Source organism: Fomitopsis serialis, assembly GCF_022376445.1.
Source record: "Fomitopsis serialis strain Sig1Antser10 chromosome Unknown B0H18scaffold_119, whole genome shotgun sequence".
NCBI lineage: Eukaryota > Fungi > Basidiomycota > Agaricomycetes > Polyporales > Fomitopsidaceae > Fomitopsis > Fomitopsis serialis.
Genome location: NW_025955079.1, coordinates 17173 through 34472, shown reverse-complemented (window position 1 = coordinate 34472; position 17300 = coordinate 17173). Strand labels below are relative to the sequence as shown.

Genomic DNA, 17300 nt, shown 5'->3' with positions numbered 1-17300 from the left:
AGACATTAATCTACATTTATTCAAGTCTACAAGGCTTTTACAAGTGCAGCAAGCTGGAGTTGTACATGCCCAAGTAAGATAGATCTTACATGGCCTCATATATGTTCAACTTATCTTGTAAAGCTTCACCCAATCTTGCCAAGCCAAGTGGGTTTTTCCTGATGGCGCTGCCTCACTGAGGGCTTCGTGCTCGCTGTCGACGCCTTCGCATTCGCCGTTGATGCCTTCGTGCTCGCCGTTGATGCTTTCTTGCTCGCTGTCGATGCCTTTGTGCTTGCTGCCGAGACCTTCTTGCTCGCTGCCGAGACCTTCGTGCTCGATGCCGAAGCTCCTGTACTGGCTGTTGAAGGCCGAGGGCCTGTGAGGGCTTTGTGGCTACTGCCACTCGTGCTTGACTGAGTGTCAGCATGATTCTCGGTGCGTGATTTCTTTGATGTCTTCGCATCTCGTGGTGGTGACTCAGCTGCTCTTCGCTTCTCTGTAGGGACCTTCGGCCTGTGACTGACACGACTTCCAGACATGGTGGGTAGGTGGATTTCGGAGAGGGGAGACTTGGAGTGGGAGGAGCTGCAGGGTGACTACGGTTGCTGATTGTTACTTAGGCTTACGAGAGCATGCTTGTTTGGGTAAATGTATATTTTATTCTAGCGAGCCCAGGCTTGGCTTGCCACATAAAGTAAGAACCCGAGATTCAAATCTGAGCTGGTGGTGAGTCCCCGGTGGCTCGCCGCGCCGCTTTCCATAAGGGGTAACTGGCGGGTATGGGTGTACTGGATATGGCAACCCCTACCCCTACCCTCGTGTACCCCTACCCCTGACCCCTGCGGGTTGACCGAACCCCTGCAATGCACTAGTGTGCGTTTGTGGGCTCAACTTGAAGAGTCTGACAAAATATACAGGTCAAGGAGAAGCTAGGGCTCTCGTATCATAACACAAGAGCACTCTTGCAAAAGGTTGACTCCCTACCGGAGCGTGCGCGGTGGAAGGAACATTGGCTTTCGTTCAAGGATCGACCTGGCGAACACCACCTTCTGCAATTTCGCTGCATTATTGAAGCCATCAAGGCTTTGCTGGGCAATCCGGCTCATGCCGACCACATCGTCTATCGACCGAGCTGGATGTTCTCGGACGAGACGAAGAAGAACCGCATATATTCAGAGATGTGGACCGGGAAGTGGTGGCACGCCGTACAGGTGAGTATTGTATTGATTACTCAAAGACTATGACTAACGTTGCCTTGGGCGCAGAGTCTCCTACCTACTGGCGCAGCGTTGGCCCCGGTCATCATCTCGACGGATAAGACTCAGCTCACACAGTTCACAGGCAACAAATTGGCTTACCCGGTGTATATGACCCTAGGCAACATCCCGAAGGCTCTGCAACGTAAGCCCTCGGAACACACATGCATAGTGCATTGCAGGGGTACGGCCAACCCGCGCGGGTCACGGGTACGGGTACTCGCGGGTAGGGGTCCGGGTAGCGATTTCCGTACCCGCATACCCGCCCTGCAGCCGTGTGGGTATTGCCAAAAGAGGCAACCCCGCGAGCGCCCAAACTCGCGGGGATGCCTCTGCTCCCTCTCCCTCTACCAGGTCGATTCGTGCACGGCCTCAGGCACCGCAACACTGCGCATGCGCGCGCGCGGCGAACTCCTATGGCAAGGGCCCTGCGCGCAAACGCAACCGACGAACACCGCGGGCCTGGACGCAGCCACGAAGCGATGCACTGGGCGTGGACGACGAATGGACGGCGGGCGTAGAGGACGAGCGGACGGGCGAGGGCGAGGGCGAGGACGAGGACGAGTACCAGGTGAGTCCAGGCACCGCGAGTGGGCTTACTAACAGTAAGTACAGGGCGCGGTGACGTGCAGCACGACACGCACGACGACCGCGAGCACGCAGGGCCAATGCTCTGCGTGTAGACACGGCTGACGAACAGGCGGCGGGCGGACGAGCGACAGCACGTCAACCGCGAGCGCGCTGGGCAACTGCCCAGCTCGCAAACGCACCCGACGAACGCGCGCAAAACTAGCGGGTGGGCTAGCGAGCCTGTGGACAGGTACGTAGGCTGCGGGTGTGGACACAGAGTCGGAGGGGCCTGCAAGAGAGTGGGCGAAGAGCGGGTTGGTGATCGGGTGAACGGGTGCATGAGTGGATGGAGCTCGCCGGGGAGCTGGAAGGTGGGACGACGGGCAGCAAGCGGGAAGTCGAGCGGGCGGGCAGGTAGACGAACGGACCAACAGGCAGGTAGGTGAGCAGACAAACGGGGGAGGGGTGGGCACAGGGCGCGGCGTCGTGCAGCACGACACGCACGGCAACCGCGACCGCGCTGGGCAAGTGCACAGCGCGCAGACACGGCCGACGAACGCACATGCAAGCAAACGGGCGGGCGGACGAGCGCGCGGAAGAGTGAACGCCTAGGTGAGCAGTCGGACGAGCGGACAAATGGGAGAGCTCACCGGTCAGCAGAAATACGGGAAGGTGGGCGGGCAGGCGAGGAGAGGGGCGGGCGGGCAGGCGGGGAGAGGGGCGGGCGGGCAGGCAAGCGGACGGGCAAGCGGACGAGCAAGCGGATGAGCAAGCCGGAACGCGCGACGACACGCACGGCAACCGCGAGCGCGATGGGCAAATGCCCGGCGCGCAGACACGGCCACCAAACGTGCGCGCCGCGAGGCGGGAGAACGAGCTGGCACGCCAGTTGGCACGGACGGGGACACGGTGCGGACGCGCACCACACGCATACCGGCCACGAGCGTGCTGGGCGAATGCCCAGCACGCAGACATGGCCGATGAACGTTGGGCGGGCAAACGGGCGAGCGAAGGACGAGTGAGGGTGGGCACACCAACAAGGCGGAACGGCGGGCGGGCGGCACGTACAGACGGGAAGCATGTGGACGCTCCCGTCTGCGGGTGCGGAGCTGTCGGGGGACGCGCGGGCGGATGGCAGGAACGCGCGAGCACGAGTGCGGAGGACCGCGAGCGAGGAGGATGGAGGGTGGGGGCATGGCAGCGAGGACAACGGGTGCACCGTTGACCCACCGGCTTGCCTGCACACTCGCTCGCTTGCCCGCTCGCCTGCGCAAGCCTCCCCACCCTCTTGCACACTACCCCACTCACCCACCTATTCGCTCGCCCACCCGCGCATGGACCCGCAGACCCGCGGTACCCGCACGTGACCCGCACCCGTGAAGCGGGTACGGTACCCGGGCGGGTACGGGTACGGGTAAGCCCCCAGACACCTGGGGGTTTACCCGTGCAATGCACTAGATGGACCTCGAGCAGCCCCACCCCCTTCTCCTCTATCTCCTCTGTCTTCGCTATCGTCTCTCTCTCCGTTATCGTCACCGTGTCTGCCCTCGCGCCATACTAGTTGCGCCCCCGAACCAATTCCATCTCTAGGCCAAGTCATTCTCACATCCTATGACTATCAAACCGTTACGAACAGACGGTATCCAGCCCCTCGTGACAAGGAGGAGAACATAGCATGGACAGAGAACGCACGTTCAATGCTAGCAAAGCCAGTGCACCAGTAAGTCTTCAAGAGCTCGAGTTTCAGGTACAGTGGTTCGTTCTTGACTCAGACGTGGCTAATTGCGAGTATTTACCCAAGCTACAAACTGCGTACACAGCCGGGGAGAGAGCTAACCCAAATGCTTACATTCGCGTGCCGGTGAACATGATACCGTGCGTAACTTATCGTGTTTGTTGTTCACACACTTACTTTCTCTGGCAGGGATGTCCTAACCATTCGAGGCCAGGATCACTCGTTGGTTGCCGGCATCTTCACGTCGATGCCAGATACCATGAAACAACCCTAATCGATTGTCTCCTTGCAAGCTTCAATTCAGACCCCTTCAAGACAGTTGACGCAAATTCGGCGACCGGTGAACGTACATTCCAAGCAATACATTTCTCATGGTATAATCGACACTGTACCCAGGCCAGTACTGTCAGCGATCTGCAGTTGGTGAGCTATGCTTATGATGTCATTCCTTCAAAGGGACATGCTGCGCCTGCTGATATACCCCCGTCTCTGCTGAGCAGAGCAGGTTGCACACGTACCAACCATGGTCAATTCCTACCGTACATGTCGAGGGACATGGAAGACCACCAGGCGATCTATCAGTCCCTCAAAAGTGTCTTCGCAGATGTGTTTGGTTTCATAGACGACCAGGTAAGTAATTCAGTTGTCAATCACAACATGCCGGTAGGTAATGTATATGGCCGTAGCTTCAAACGTTCTTGCCCCGGGAATACGAAGTACTTGAAGCAACGGCCGCTATTTTACCTGGTAATAACATCTCAGTGGTCAGCCCGTTCGTCGGACTTGTGGTCAACCTTAATGTCGTCACTCGAGCCCATAGAGATAGCAAAGACGACGGCGTATGCCTCGTCTTGCCAATCGGCGAATTTGATGGCGGTGAGCTGTGTCTTGTGGAGCCAGGCCTTGTCATTCCACTTCGACACGGTGATTTTGCAGTCTTTCCTTCGTGCAAAATCACACATTACAACATGCATTATACTGGAACTCGTGCCTCCATTGTTTTACATTCAGACAGGGAAATGTGTAAATGGACCGAGAACGATCGTCGGAATGGCTGGGCTTCCAGCAATCACTTCCAGTAGGCTTACTATTGTAGTAGTTCTAATGTGGGCCCCACTGATAAATTAATGATACCTACGAACCCGGCCGTGTTTTCTTTGCTTTCGTTTCGCTTCACTTTTTCAAATATGCAACTACACTTCCGAGACTGAAGGCAGCCTGTGGGCGCCAGGTGTGGTCACGTGATCTGCGACTTCGATTGTTTCTCGAGTCTCGTTTCTTGTCTCGTTTAGGCCCTGTTCTTATGTCTCGTTTCTCGTGTCTAGCTTCTCGTTTTCTCAATGGCCGGCCTCAAGCGCTCTACCAATTCTACGCCTCTCGCTCGGACAACCTGCAAGACAAATCATCCGATTACCGGGTTATGCAGAACAACGCACGCCCCGTAGCCAACCCACCGTGGCGCCTCCGACGGCAAGCTTGTGATTGAAGCGTCAAGACGAGCTAGTCCGTGCTTGCACGAGGAAACACCGAGATGGTCACAACAAAGCGTGTGGCGAGGCTCCCAGAGGACGCACCACTACCTACCGCAGGCGGTACCTCGACCGCGCTCGGACTGCTCGCCGGTGCCGACCGAGTCGAGGGCTGTCTTCTCGGGAACGGTGAGCGGTCAGGCAGCGTAGACCTCGTCGCCGTCACGCTCAACATGTATATGCAAAGCGTGCCTTGCAGACTGGACCTCAGCAATATACAATCCACGATAGACCTCGTAACCGAGCTCACCTCCATCCCTGTCCATCCCCGGCACCCCTACGCCGGGGAGCTCATCTTCACCGCCTTCTCCAGTCAGCACCAGGACGGGATCAAGAAGGGGCTCAAGTCGCGAGGCGCGCCGGCCAGCCGCTGCTCTGGGACGTTCCGTACCTCCCGCTGGACCCTGCGGATCGTTAACTCAGGCGGAACTCAGGAGGTACAAGTGCGGATGTCAGCCAACGTGCGGTCGACCCGCGAAGTGAAGGGGCGTGCAGTTGGGAGGGAATGGGAAGACGAGAAGATCAGCGAGGCTCAGGCGCGGGAGCATCAGCAATGCGCGCGCCAGGCACCGGGGCTACAGGCTCATGGGGCGGAGGCGCGACCTCTGGGACAACGAGTTCGGGAACAGCGGGCGCAGATGGTGCAGCGAAGGAAGAGCCGCCCGGGACCATCGTCATCAAGCAGCGGTCTATGTAAGTACTATAATAAGTCTCTATAGTACGCGCACCTGTGCATACTCGGCGGGTCTGATCGCTCACTGTCGCTCATCCACCGCAGCATCCACCGCAGTTTGATGTTCAAGCATCAAGTTCCTCCGCATCCGCTCACCGTCAACGCACTGTGGCCTCCGCCTTGCCTTCCCTCGCTCGTGTCTCCATCGTCAATGATCTGGGTTGCACCGAACTGTTGTGCGTCAGGTAACAGCCCAGCAGCAGCCACCAATTCCATGCTGGAGGTCGAGTCTACGAGCCGTTGCTCTCCACGATGTGATGGGGTGGTTCGCCGTTGCAAACCGCCGCTTGAGCACTGCGTATCGCGGTGTAGTCCTGTTACCATGTGTGAATGCGTAGCAGACGTGCGTTTACGGACAGTCAAATACGGTGAGTTGACACAGCTTGTACAGTAGCAGTCAATGACAAATTTGTTAACGGTATGTGTTTGTTTTTGCGCCTGTGTGCTTCAAAATTACTGCACCGTTTCAATGAATGAACTCCAGCAAAAGAACGACAAGGCTCGAAGTATACCACAGGACTTTCAGGAACACTTGGTAGACCGTCTGTGTAATATACCCGAGTTCGTGAAACTCAGCCTTCAAGTTCGCCTGTCAAGTGTTGTGAATCTTGAAGTGCTTACGTAGATCAACTGTATAGATTGTATTCAGCGCTAACACTAACAACGCTGTCTGGTTCGAAGGCTTCCAGAACCGCGACCAGCCGCGAGTCTCATGTGCTCATGCCCGCAGTGCGCTCCGATGCTCTTGCACTTGGCTTCCATCATCCTCCGAAGTTCGCGCGACCGCTACGACCGACGGAAGACTTCGAGAACCTCATCCAGCGGTGAGTCAGAGTCCGCTCACACGGTGTGTTATCTAAAATTTTTCACTGTTCCGTCAACACTCACCACCGCTCGCTCTCAGTGAACGTACTGCACCTTGGAATGGCTACACGTCAGTCTCTCCGTAGTGCGGCACGCCAGCCCACCGGCCAGCCGACCACGAAGGCTAAGACTGGTCAGGCCGCTGTAAAGTCAGCGCCGGCTGCTAAGAAGTCCTCCACCGCTACGAAAGCCTCATCGAAGGGCGCCACGGGTTCCAAGCGCGGCAGGCAGGAAACCCCAGAGAGAAATGGCAAGACCTCCCAGCCCGACATTCTGTCCCCGTCCGAGAAGCGGTTGTACGACAAGTTGAAAGCGAAGATGGAGCAGGCCGAGAAGCAGGCGGCGGCCGAACATCGATCCAGTGAGTGCTCAACTTCACGTTGATTGGGATGGACGACACGAAACGAATGCTGAACTCACAACAGACGTACGAAGGACGAGCACAGCTATGTTGCTAGAGGAGAACACGTCTGGCGCAGAGGACGAGGAGGATGAGGATGAGCAACTGAGGCGCAAGAAGGTGAAGAAGAACGTGGAGATCAGGCTCAGCGAGGATGAAGAACAGGACGAGCTTGTCGAGGAGGAGGAGGTGGCGGCGGAGGCGGAAGCGGAAGCAGAGGAGGAGATGCGAGTGGAGCCAGAGCGAGAGGTGGGCAATGCAAACGATGTGGATAATCCCCCAGAGGCACCTCTGCCTCCGCGCCGTGAGTCTTTTACACAAGCTAATAAGTATATCGAACTACTAACAGAAGTGGTATGCAAGCCAAACCTAAACCAAGGCCTGCGTTTGGTTGGAAGCCGGCGAACGAACCTGAGAAAGCCAAGAATGACCGGGGCGACACTTTGCTCGACGCAGACGAGCGTAACCTTGCGACAGCTCTCGGTATGTGGGTCCTCCCATAGGTTCCTAGCTAATCTGCAAGCAACATCATAGGTAAGCCTCAATCGTCGTCAGCAACGTCAAAAAACAATCCGAAGGCAAGGCAGCGAAACAACCATGCTCATGGGGACAGTGGGTCAGAAGACGACGAAGAGCAACGCACTAATGTCACGCAGCGTGCCAAAGCCAAGAAAGTGTGGCGCATGGACGCCGTTGTCATTGACTCACCTCCAAAAAAGGTGAAGGTGAGTGCATCTTTATTTACTCATCTCAAACTATGATAGATTACGCAGCAGACGGTGGTCAACAAGAACAAGGGCAAGGGTGCGGCGGTCAAGACCAAGGGCAAGGGTGCAGCGGTTGAGAAGAACAAGGGCAAGGGTACGAGGGTCAACAAGAAGCAGAAGAAACAGCGTGACTGGTTGGACACCGACACCGAGTCGGAGAACAAGACCGAGCCGGACGCGGACGATACGGAAGAAGACCATGAGTCGGACAGTGACTCGGACAGCGACAGCGACAGCGACGACGATGATTCGGAGGAAGACAGAGACGTGGAGGACGAGGCGATGGATGAGGACAGTGAGGATGAAGTGATCGTAAGTCAATCGTCCCGCATTCACTGCTTTGTCGATGAAGTTCTGCAGGTTGTCAAGGCCCCGAAGAGTAAGGCCGGTGTGGGAAGCCCCACAGAGCAGGCCCGGAACCAATGGATATAAGGCAAACAACTACAAAGGACAACAGACGGCGTTACACACGGAAGGGACGTCGAAGGATAGGTTACCTAGGCAGCACAACCGGAAAGCAACTCATTAGGGCAACCGGAGGCAGCCCTGGACGGCACCGGAGGGTACAGGAACGAACTACTCCTCATGCACACTCTCCCCCTCATCCATCAAATCAGTCTCGGTCTCGGTTTCAACACCCGCATCCTCAAAATCGTCACTAGTACGCGCCGGAGGGAACTGAAGGCGACGCGGAATGCCGGAATAGTCAGTGTCCGGAACGTACACGCCACGCGAAAGACGATCGTGCACGCCGGCAACACTGGACGCCAGGCCGGAGAGAATACGGCGGGTATGCTGAGCCTCGGACTGGAAGGAGGCGGACACGTCACGTTGAACGCTAGCGTAACATTGGAGCTGGGAGATGAGCGCGTCGAGGCTGTCGGAGGAAGCCCGGAGGGGGGAGAGCTGCATGGGCCTCTCGAGGTACCGGACCGGAAGCAACGGACGGCCCACTTCGACATCGGACTGCTCAACAGCGACGCGGTTGGCGGACCAGGCGATAGCAGGGTACGGCTCGCCAACGACGCTGTGCTCGGACGCGATGGTCGAGAACACCTGGTCAAGGTAGTCGATCAGATCCTGGACGTCGGAGAACCGGCGGATGAGAGGGAGGGACACGTCGCCATGCGCAGTAGCTCGCGCCCGGGAGTCGAAGAGCATGCGCTACGCACCGGAAGGAGCGTCAGCCCGCCGGAAGGAGAATATACGAGATGAATATCACCCACGACGATCCAGCGGGCGGCGTGGGCCCAGGCCAACCATTCGGTAGGACTGTCAGCGACAAGACGCGGCTCGACGACTTGTTCATCCCGGAGGAGAGCAAGAAGACGGTAGAAGCGGGTAGAGTAGATGATGGCGGAGGGGTTGGCTGGGGCATCGGAGGGCATGGCGCTGGACGGGAGACGGTACAGGAAGGGAAGGAGGGGGCTTAAGAGGGACCGGAGGGAACAGGGAAGTACGGGGAGGAGTGCCAGCGAGGCGGAGGCGTGGGAGAGCAAGCCGGAGAAAACATAAGGGAGGGAGCCGGGGACCGGGAGGGGGGATCCTACCTACCTACCACCTAGGAGTAGAGAGCGAGCTCAACTGCGATTCCCTGCGTTTCTGACTGCGTCCTGTGTTTACTGCGTTGCGAATAGATCACCGCGTTCACCTTCAACGAGCACCGTGTTTCCTTCCGGCTCTCTGCGTTTCATCCGGCTTCAACGAGTTTCTACGCGTTCAGCCCGAGTCCCTGCGTTGTGGGATGATTCCACCACCCTCCTCCGACCGCGTTACAGTGCCGCCTACGAGTATCTGAGCTCGTACGTCCCCTCCGGGACCGAATCGTCACATCCCCTTCCCATCCGCTTGCCAACAGCCCCCACCCGTCGTTTCTACCGACACCATCGATTCCTTCCGGTCTCTTTCCGACCCGGGAGACTCGCAACCTACACACCGGGCAGTCCAAAGGCAAGAGAAGCAAACGTAGCAGCAGCAGCGCGGCCGGGCAGAAGTCCGAAGGTCGTTGTCGTGCGCAGGCCAGGGACATCCCGGAGACCCTCAAGCCTATTGTTACGTGCTCACAGATGTACCTCCGCCTCCGCCTCTCACTCGACCACGCGTGGACCTCCGAGAAGACGCAGAACAGCAGTCAGCTGCCCCACAAGCACCTCGTCATCAAGAGGGCCTTGAAGGACGCTCGCCGCCATCGCGCGGAGGACGGCAAGAAGATTGATTACCTTGTGTCAGGGTTCAAGACCCTGAAAAAGAAACACAACCACGTTCTTCGCGAGAACGTCGCCAGTGTTGTAAGTCCCTTGTTCCTGACACATCAAACGAACTGAGTCTTGTTGCAGGTGTGGACAGGCGCGTCTCAGCTCCAAAATGAGGTCAAGAAGAAAGCGAAGATTGTGGTCGACAGTGCCTACAGCCTGGGAAGCCTCTCGACGCAGCGCAGAGTCGCAGCCGCAACATTCCTCCTCAAGTCGAACACACAGGGCAAATTCTCAGTGCCGAATTTTATCTTCGGCGAAATCGACATCGCCTGGCAGTCGGACGAACCTTACGAGGTCGACATGAAGGTATGTACAGTCATCTTGGATGTTTACTGCTTGTTCTTGAAGGGCCCCACAGGCGAGCGTCGTGAACCGCAAGAAACCGTTCCAGCACAAGGTGTTGTCTGACGTCATTGTGCAGCACTGGTTCCATGGACACAGGGACACTGCGTCAGTCGCAGTGTACGATCGGTTCAGTGAGGTTCCGAACAACCTCATAGCCCTCGTGTGCAATGCGGTAAGTTTTGTTCACGTTAGTTTATGGACGGCTGTAATACTGAACAATTCTTTTATAGATCGAGGCGGCGTTGGTGGACATAGCCACAGGGACTCACCACTTCTCTAACAAGCTATATGCGGCCAAGTGAGTGTAACAGTCTGTCTAGCGTAGTGTTTCTCCCTCACGTGTGAGTAGGTGGATCAACATCATGGGCATCCTGGATCAGTTCGAAAGCAACGCATCGGAGGCGTACCAAGCTCTGAAGGAGATGATGTGGACCAATGTCAGGTAAGTGGCATTAATACTAACCTTCTAAACATCGAGTCTATCTCAATGTTGGTCCAGCGCACTCATCGATGAGCAGCAAGTCTTGAGATCGAAGGATAAGCAAGACGTCGCTGACGATGGTAGCCCTGGCGAGCAGTTCATCGCGTGGAGCGATGTAGAGGTTGGCAACACTAAGGCCACCGGAACGAAGGCTGCAAAGCCATCGTCAAAGCTGTCGTCTTCGAAACCGACATCGTCGAAGCCGTTGTCTTCGAAGCCGACATCGTCGAAGCTGTCGTCATCGAAGCCAACATCGTCGAAGCCACCGTCGTCAAAGACGACGACGTCGAAGGCGCCTGAGGGTAAGTGCATCACTGTCAATAGTATGTGTGTACAATGAACGATTGTTCCCCAGTCGAGCCTCAGGTCAATGAAGAAGAAGCTGGGCGTGAGGCTTCCCACGTACTCTCCGACGCCTGAGCACAGCATGCCAAGGTAAGTATCTTCTCATTCTTGTACATCCTGGATCAGCGCCTGAACAATCGTCAGACTATCTACTACAGCATCTACACAACTTCCTCGTCTCTCTATAGTCAATTGCTGTATCGTCATCTCGCCGTGTCGCCGTCCATGTTGCCGTCCGTGTCGCCGTCCGTGCCGCCGTCCGTATCTCCGTCCATATCGCCGTCCTGCCATCCGTGTCGGCATTCGTCTAGCTGTCTGTCTCATTTCTCGACATTCTCTCGACATGAGTGACATGTTGCTGGTCACTGGTCACTGGTCAATCATCAGTTGTCGTTCGTAAGGCGGTTAGGTGATACATTTTTTATGTTGCTCTGTAATGTTGTATAACACGCTCTGTACTGCTCTAACAATTACCTATGCTGTGATGTCATGCGCAGTGCGCAATAATATTATCAATTTCATCTCAATTTGGGTTCCAATACTTGTGGAAGTTGCCCACTACGACAAGACACAGATTTTTTTGAGAGCCATGGAGATTCAAATGTTGATTGACAATGTCCACATGTCTTGAAATAAGCACATTATCATGTACGTCTTGCAAGCTCATCAAGACATGTAGAGTAATCCTACATCAATAGTCTGAAGACACAAAAGATATCTTAACTTCAAGCATAGGCTCTCTTGTGCAGGTACTTCAAGCATATGACTTGTCTTTCCAAGTACTTTATAGATTTCAAGACATGCAGTACTTAGAATACTTGTCAAGACAAGGGAGTTTTTCCTGATGCCGGACACACTTCTCGAGAAAAGGAGAAGTGTAAGAACGGTGGCAGAATGCCACCCAGCAAGACGGGTCGCATGTATGCGGCACAAATTGCGGAGGACAGTGGGGAGGACCAGGATGATGGATTCGTCCATGTCCAGCCCGAATCCAACGAGCACATCGACCAGATGGTGGACATGCCAGACTACGACAATGGGAATGTAACCGACCATCCTCAATCTGAGTATGGCAGATCACAATACGCATACAACGATCCAGGAGATGAGTCTCCTGTGGACGAGTATGACGATGAGGACGGAGCGGTAGCACAGCTCGGGCTCATGACATTCCAAGCAATGCGTGTGGAACGCCGATCGTCGACTCGGGTGAGCCAGGAAAACCTGGCGCACCCATCGTATAATGCCGCCATGACAGACATTACTCGAATGAGCGCGATACAAATGCTACCGCCAGCCCGCACTATGAAGGCGGCCTGGCTGTACGACTCGAAGATCCGAAGGACCTCCGAGCCGGCGGACCAGCCAGAACGCAGTCCCGAGGCGACTCGGACGCTCTGTGCGGAGATCAATGTTAATGGCGTGAAGGCGTACACGCTGTTCAACACAGGGTGTACGACCGATGCCATGTCCCCGGAACTAGCATTCCTGGCCAAGGCCGACCGGGTAGATCTGAGGGAGCCCCTCAATCTACAACTAGGTACGAAGGGTAGTCGCACCACCATCAACTACGGAGCACGCCCCCGTATCCAGGTCAGTCCCATGAACAGTGTCAACTACATGGATGTAGTTAACATCAACAGGTACGACATCGTTCTGGGAACCACATTCTGCATCAAGCACAACGTGGTCCTCGACTTCCGCACCCACCAGATCTGGGTTGATGGGGTGGCAGTGCCGGCCTACACGGTGGCACAGGAAGCGGAAGTTCTGGAACATCGGCGGGATACACGGAGTGCACGACTGACGGCACAGCTCTGCCTCGTGTCATCCTCGAAGCAATAGGGTTGCGCGGCGAGATCCACCGTGGTGCAACCCCCCCAGTCTTGCTTCGCTGAGGAGGGGACTATGGTCTCAAGGGGGGAGGGGATTGTTGAGCAGACTAGGTCACACGTAGTGGACCGTGCTCTAACTTACCTGCTTGAAGGTTGTATACTTGAGGCACACAAGTTACTTCGTGGTGAAGGAACTGGAGAGAGAGCTACGCTACTGGTGGGTCTTATATACATCTGAGAGACGCTGACTAATACTACTGTATAGTCCATTCCCACGCATGACTTGCTCTATGCGGTAAGTGCGGATCTAGCACGTGCAGTGCGATCCGGCCCGTGGAACCCGGCAGCCCGGTGGGCGCCTATATGGTTCAACACTCCCCCTTGCTAAGTACGTCCCTGACATACGAAGCATATCCTGGCACCATGGGCTGCCGTCCGTGGTTGCTCTAGGACTCTTCATCGTAGAATCGAAGTCCGAGCATGCCTCTGAACTTTTGGAACTTGACACGGCCCAAGTTCTTGGTGAAGAGGTCTGCCGGATTATCGTCAGTGCCAATGAAGAAGACTTTGACCTGTCGTTCTTCAATTAGCTCCCTGATATAATGATAGCGTATGTCGATGTGTTTCGACCGCCTCTCAGTTACAGGGTTGGAGCCGATGAATATCACTCCTTGATTATCCGAGCAGATAGGTAGTGGGCCAAGTCGAGGAGCATTTTAATCCATACGACTTGGCAGCTGCAGTCGCTGAGCGACATGTATTCAGCCTCAGTTGAAGACAGTGCTACCGTCTTTTGCCGTCGAGACAGCCAACTGAACACTCCACCAGCTAACTTCATAAAGTAGCCACTCTGAGACCTCCGCATCTCCGGGTCGTTAGCCCAGTCGGAGTCTGTGCACGCCGAGACACCTTGTCCAGTTTTGCCGCTGTATACAAGCGCATAGGACTTGGTTCCAATTAGATAGCGGCAGATATACAGCGCTTTATCTAAGTGGTCCTGTGACGGGTTCGCAGCATGTTGCGCGAGTTTTGTCACGGCGAAACAGATGTCAGGGCGAGTTCCAAGCATGATATATAGCAAGGAGCCAATGACAGTCTGATACCGACTTCGAAGTGCAGGGTCAACCGTGCCGGTGTAAGGCTCAGGTTTGTAGCCCGCAGGGAGTGGAGTAGGCGCAGATTTAGCATTCTGCATGCCACAGCGCTCAAGCACCTTCTCAAGGTAGGCAGTTTGGTCGAGATGAATCTCGTCGCCTTTCCGAGTAATGCTCATTCGCAGGAATTCCTTGACATCGCCAAGGTCACGACACTCCCACTTCTTCATGAAGCGGTTCTTTAGAGCGGCCACTAGGGCCTTGTCTTTTCCGCAGAAAAGGGCATCATCCACATAGACGATGATGAGGACGAACCTCCCATCTTTTGTCTTGTAGATGAATATTCCGGCATCGGATACAAGGCGTACACAGCCAAGTTCCTTGAGGGACTCATTGAGGGTGCACCACCACGCAAGCCCCGCCTGTTTAAGTCCATAGAGAGCACGCAGTAGCCGGAGGACTCTGTGCTCTTGGCCTGGGACTTTAAAACCGTCAGGCTGCTCCATGTAAATCTCCTCGTCGAGTTTACCATAGAGGTACGCATTACGGACATCGAGTCCGGAGATGTGCATGCCCTCGAGCGCAGCTAGCGCGAGTATTAGGCACACGGTCTCAAAGTGTACGACGGGAGAGAAGACCTGATCATAGTCAAGGCCTTCAATCTGGGAGTAGCCTTTTGCGACTAGTCTAGCCTTTTTACGACCGTCAGTTTTGACGTCGAAGACCCAGCGGTTTTTGGTAACCCTACGTCCCTTAGGACGGTCTACCAACTCATAGACATTGTGTTTACGTAGAGCCTCTAACTCCTCGCGACACGCTAGTCTCCACTTCTCTTGCTCCTCTTTGGGTAGCTTGAGAATATCGCGGTATGTCCATTCACGTGGATTGGACACTGGAGAATCATGTTCAACAGATGGTATTGCGCATGAAAGCAGCATGTTGACCATTCCTACTCCCCCTTCCCGGCATAGTCGTGCCATGAGTAACTCCTCGACTTCTTCGTCTGAGCCCGAGGCAGATCCAGAAGGTTGGTCTGGCTGTGGTTCTGGCACGCTAGGTCCGGGAACCTGTTGCTGCGACCCTGATTGAGGGTTAGGGCGGGCGCTACCCGACCCTTCTCCGACAATCTTTTTCCACTGCCCCTTCTTTTCAATCTCTTTGTACTGATCTACGGGATTGCGATTTTCACCGTAGACGTTCCCTGGGCGAGTTACATGCTTCCGCTGACGACCTGATTTCCGCTGCCCCTGAGGCGCAGGAATTCCGAAGGTTGTGGCGGCGGAACTGGACTGGGCGCCTTTGGCTGCTCCTGAGCATCGTCACGCTCATTGTCCGTTCCCTTTGGAAGGTGGTAGGGACGAGAGATATCCTCATCGTCTGAATCCTCCTGAGAAGTGGGTTGGTGACCCGCTTTGTGGTCATGTTTTGGTGCGCTTTGCAGCCTAGTATTACCCCGCCGCTTCATGCTGGGGCATTTTGGGAACATACTCTCGTCGAACAACGCATGTGACGACGTATAGAGCACATTATTTGGTGCACGCATGAACAAGTCACCGTGACCTCCGGGGGCGACACCGAGGTATGTCATTAACTCTGACTTTCTAGACAGAGTGTTCTTGCGCACGTCCTTGGGGATAAAGACGTATGCGCCGCACCCGAATACTTGTAGGTGCCTAATGGTGGGAGCCTCGCCATTCAACATCTCATATGGTGTCAGCCATTTGAGGCGACGAGATGGTGTCCTGTTGTACACATGGACAGCGTGGTTCACCGCAAATTCCCACCAGGATTCAGGTAGACATGCTTCAAGGTGCATAGCCTGAGCTTTGTTCATTATCGTCCTGTTGAGTCGCTCAGCTCTGCCATTCTCCTGAGGAGTGTGCGGCGAGCTTTGCAAGATCTTGATGCCCTCGTCTTTCAGCATCTTGTCAAACGCATCAGACTTGTATTCTCCTCCAGCATCCGACATCCATCCCTTGACCTTCTTGCCATATTGGGTTATCACCATGGCGAGAAATTGCCGCGTAGACGAAATCGCAGCACTTTTGGTGCGCAGATTCACGGTCCAGGCGTGGGACGTGTAGTCGTCATAGTACAGTATGTAGTACCTGTACTTATGGTAGGAGTCAAGCGGGAATGACTTCACATCACTGTGAATGAGCTCGAAGGGCTCTGTCGCTCGCTTTGTGGATGGCGGGAAAGCCTTGTTGGGCATTTTCCCTTCTGCACATCCAGGGCACACAGGATCCTCCGTAGGGAACTCAACCCTGAGAGGGAAACCATCGGTGTGTTTTTCAGCCTTCTGAAGAACATCCTTTGAGGGATGCCCAAAACGGCGGTGCATAGTTTCATAGTCTACAGTGTAGACCGTATTGTGGATACTTTGCGCATCTTCCCCAGAAGATGCAGCATAAATCCCAAAAATAGAGCCACCTGGGTTCAGCGGTTTAAATACATATAGTGGATCCCGCGATCCCGGCTCATAGAGGTCGATGTGCTGCGAACCACCGCGCACAGTCATGCCTTCTTTGAGGAAAGTCCCCATGGACAACAACCGTTGATGCAGACCTTGGAAATAATAGACGGGGTGTAGACGAGTTGTAATCATCTCACCGTCTCCACCTAGGAAATTGATGAAGACGGTCCCGCGCTTCGTGCAGCGGGCCGTGCCATTCGCAGTCTGTACCAGGATGGGTTCGCTGAGATCCTCAACTTCAGCGAAGTCACTCATCCGGTTGGTAAAATGCATTGAAGCACCAGAGTCCAACATCCAAGTTGGGTCTCCATCAGGGTAGGCGTCATTGCCACCCTCTAGGATGTTCTCAATCTTACTTTTTCCCTTACATTTTGAACACGCAGCAAATTCTCGCGCGTGACGACAATGTATATATTTATGTAGCAAACTACTGTGATCTAGTTTGCTACGCGACATAGATGGTACACTACATGCGGCTGTGGGTAGCGCATTGTTAGTGTGTCGCTGGGAATATGAAGATGAGGGTACTGACCTGGCGTCCTCGTCCAGATCAAGGCCGGCGGCCATCGCAATGTCCTCGTCGACGTTCTCGTTGACCTCCTCGTGTCCAACCCCCAGTTAAGGGGTTCCTGG

General features: G+C 55.2%; 4 protein-coding genes across 4 annotated transcripts; all 4 read left to right on the top strand.

Annotated features, from left to right (window-relative positions):
• Positions 1–1160: 1160 nt before the first annotated feature.
• On the top strand, positions 1161–1841 carry B0H18DRAFT_884881 (uncharacterized protein; the record flags this gene model as incomplete). The annotated part of the gene is made up of 2 exons (XM_048041050.1): positions 1161–1193; positions 1248–1841. 2 exons carry the CDS (start codon positions 1161–1163, stop codon positions 1839–1841), a joined length of 627 nt encoding a protein of 208 aa, XP_047887663.1.
• A 992-nt stretch (positions 1842–2833) lies between these two features.
• B0H18DRAFT_1038525 (uncharacterized protein) lies at positions 2834–3188 on the top strand (the record flags this gene model as incomplete). Its single annotated transcript, XM_048030449.1, has 2 exons — positions 2834–2909; positions 2947–3188. Coding segments are annotated over 2 exons (318 nt in total), but the record flags the coding sequence as incomplete, so codon positions are not given.
• A 1886-nt stretch (positions 3189–5074) lies between these two features.
• On the top strand, positions 5075–8268 carry B0H18DRAFT_1124261 (uncharacterized protein; the record flags this gene model as incomplete). The annotated part of the gene is made up of 8 exons (XM_048034827.1): positions 5075–5765; positions 6536–6629; positions 6756–7030; positions 7095–7373; positions 7433–7552; positions 7604–7794; positions 7834–8148; positions 8197–8268. 8 exons carry the CDS (start codon positions 5075–5077, stop codon positions 8266–8268), a joined length of 2037 nt encoding a protein of 678 aa, XP_047887661.1.
• A 1634-nt stretch (positions 8269–9902) lies between these two features.
• Positions 9903–11337, top strand: B0H18DRAFT_1124259 (uncharacterized protein; the record flags this gene model as incomplete). Its single annotated transcript, XM_048034826.1, has 7 exons — positions 9903–10124; positions 10173–10397; positions 10450–10608; positions 10667–10734; positions 10786–10878; positions 10936–11219; positions 11273–11337. 7 exons carry the CDS (start codon positions 9903–9905, stop codon positions 11335–11337), a joined length of 1116 nt encoding a protein of 371 aa, XP_047887660.1.
• Positions 11338–17300: the final 5963 nt, after the last annotated feature.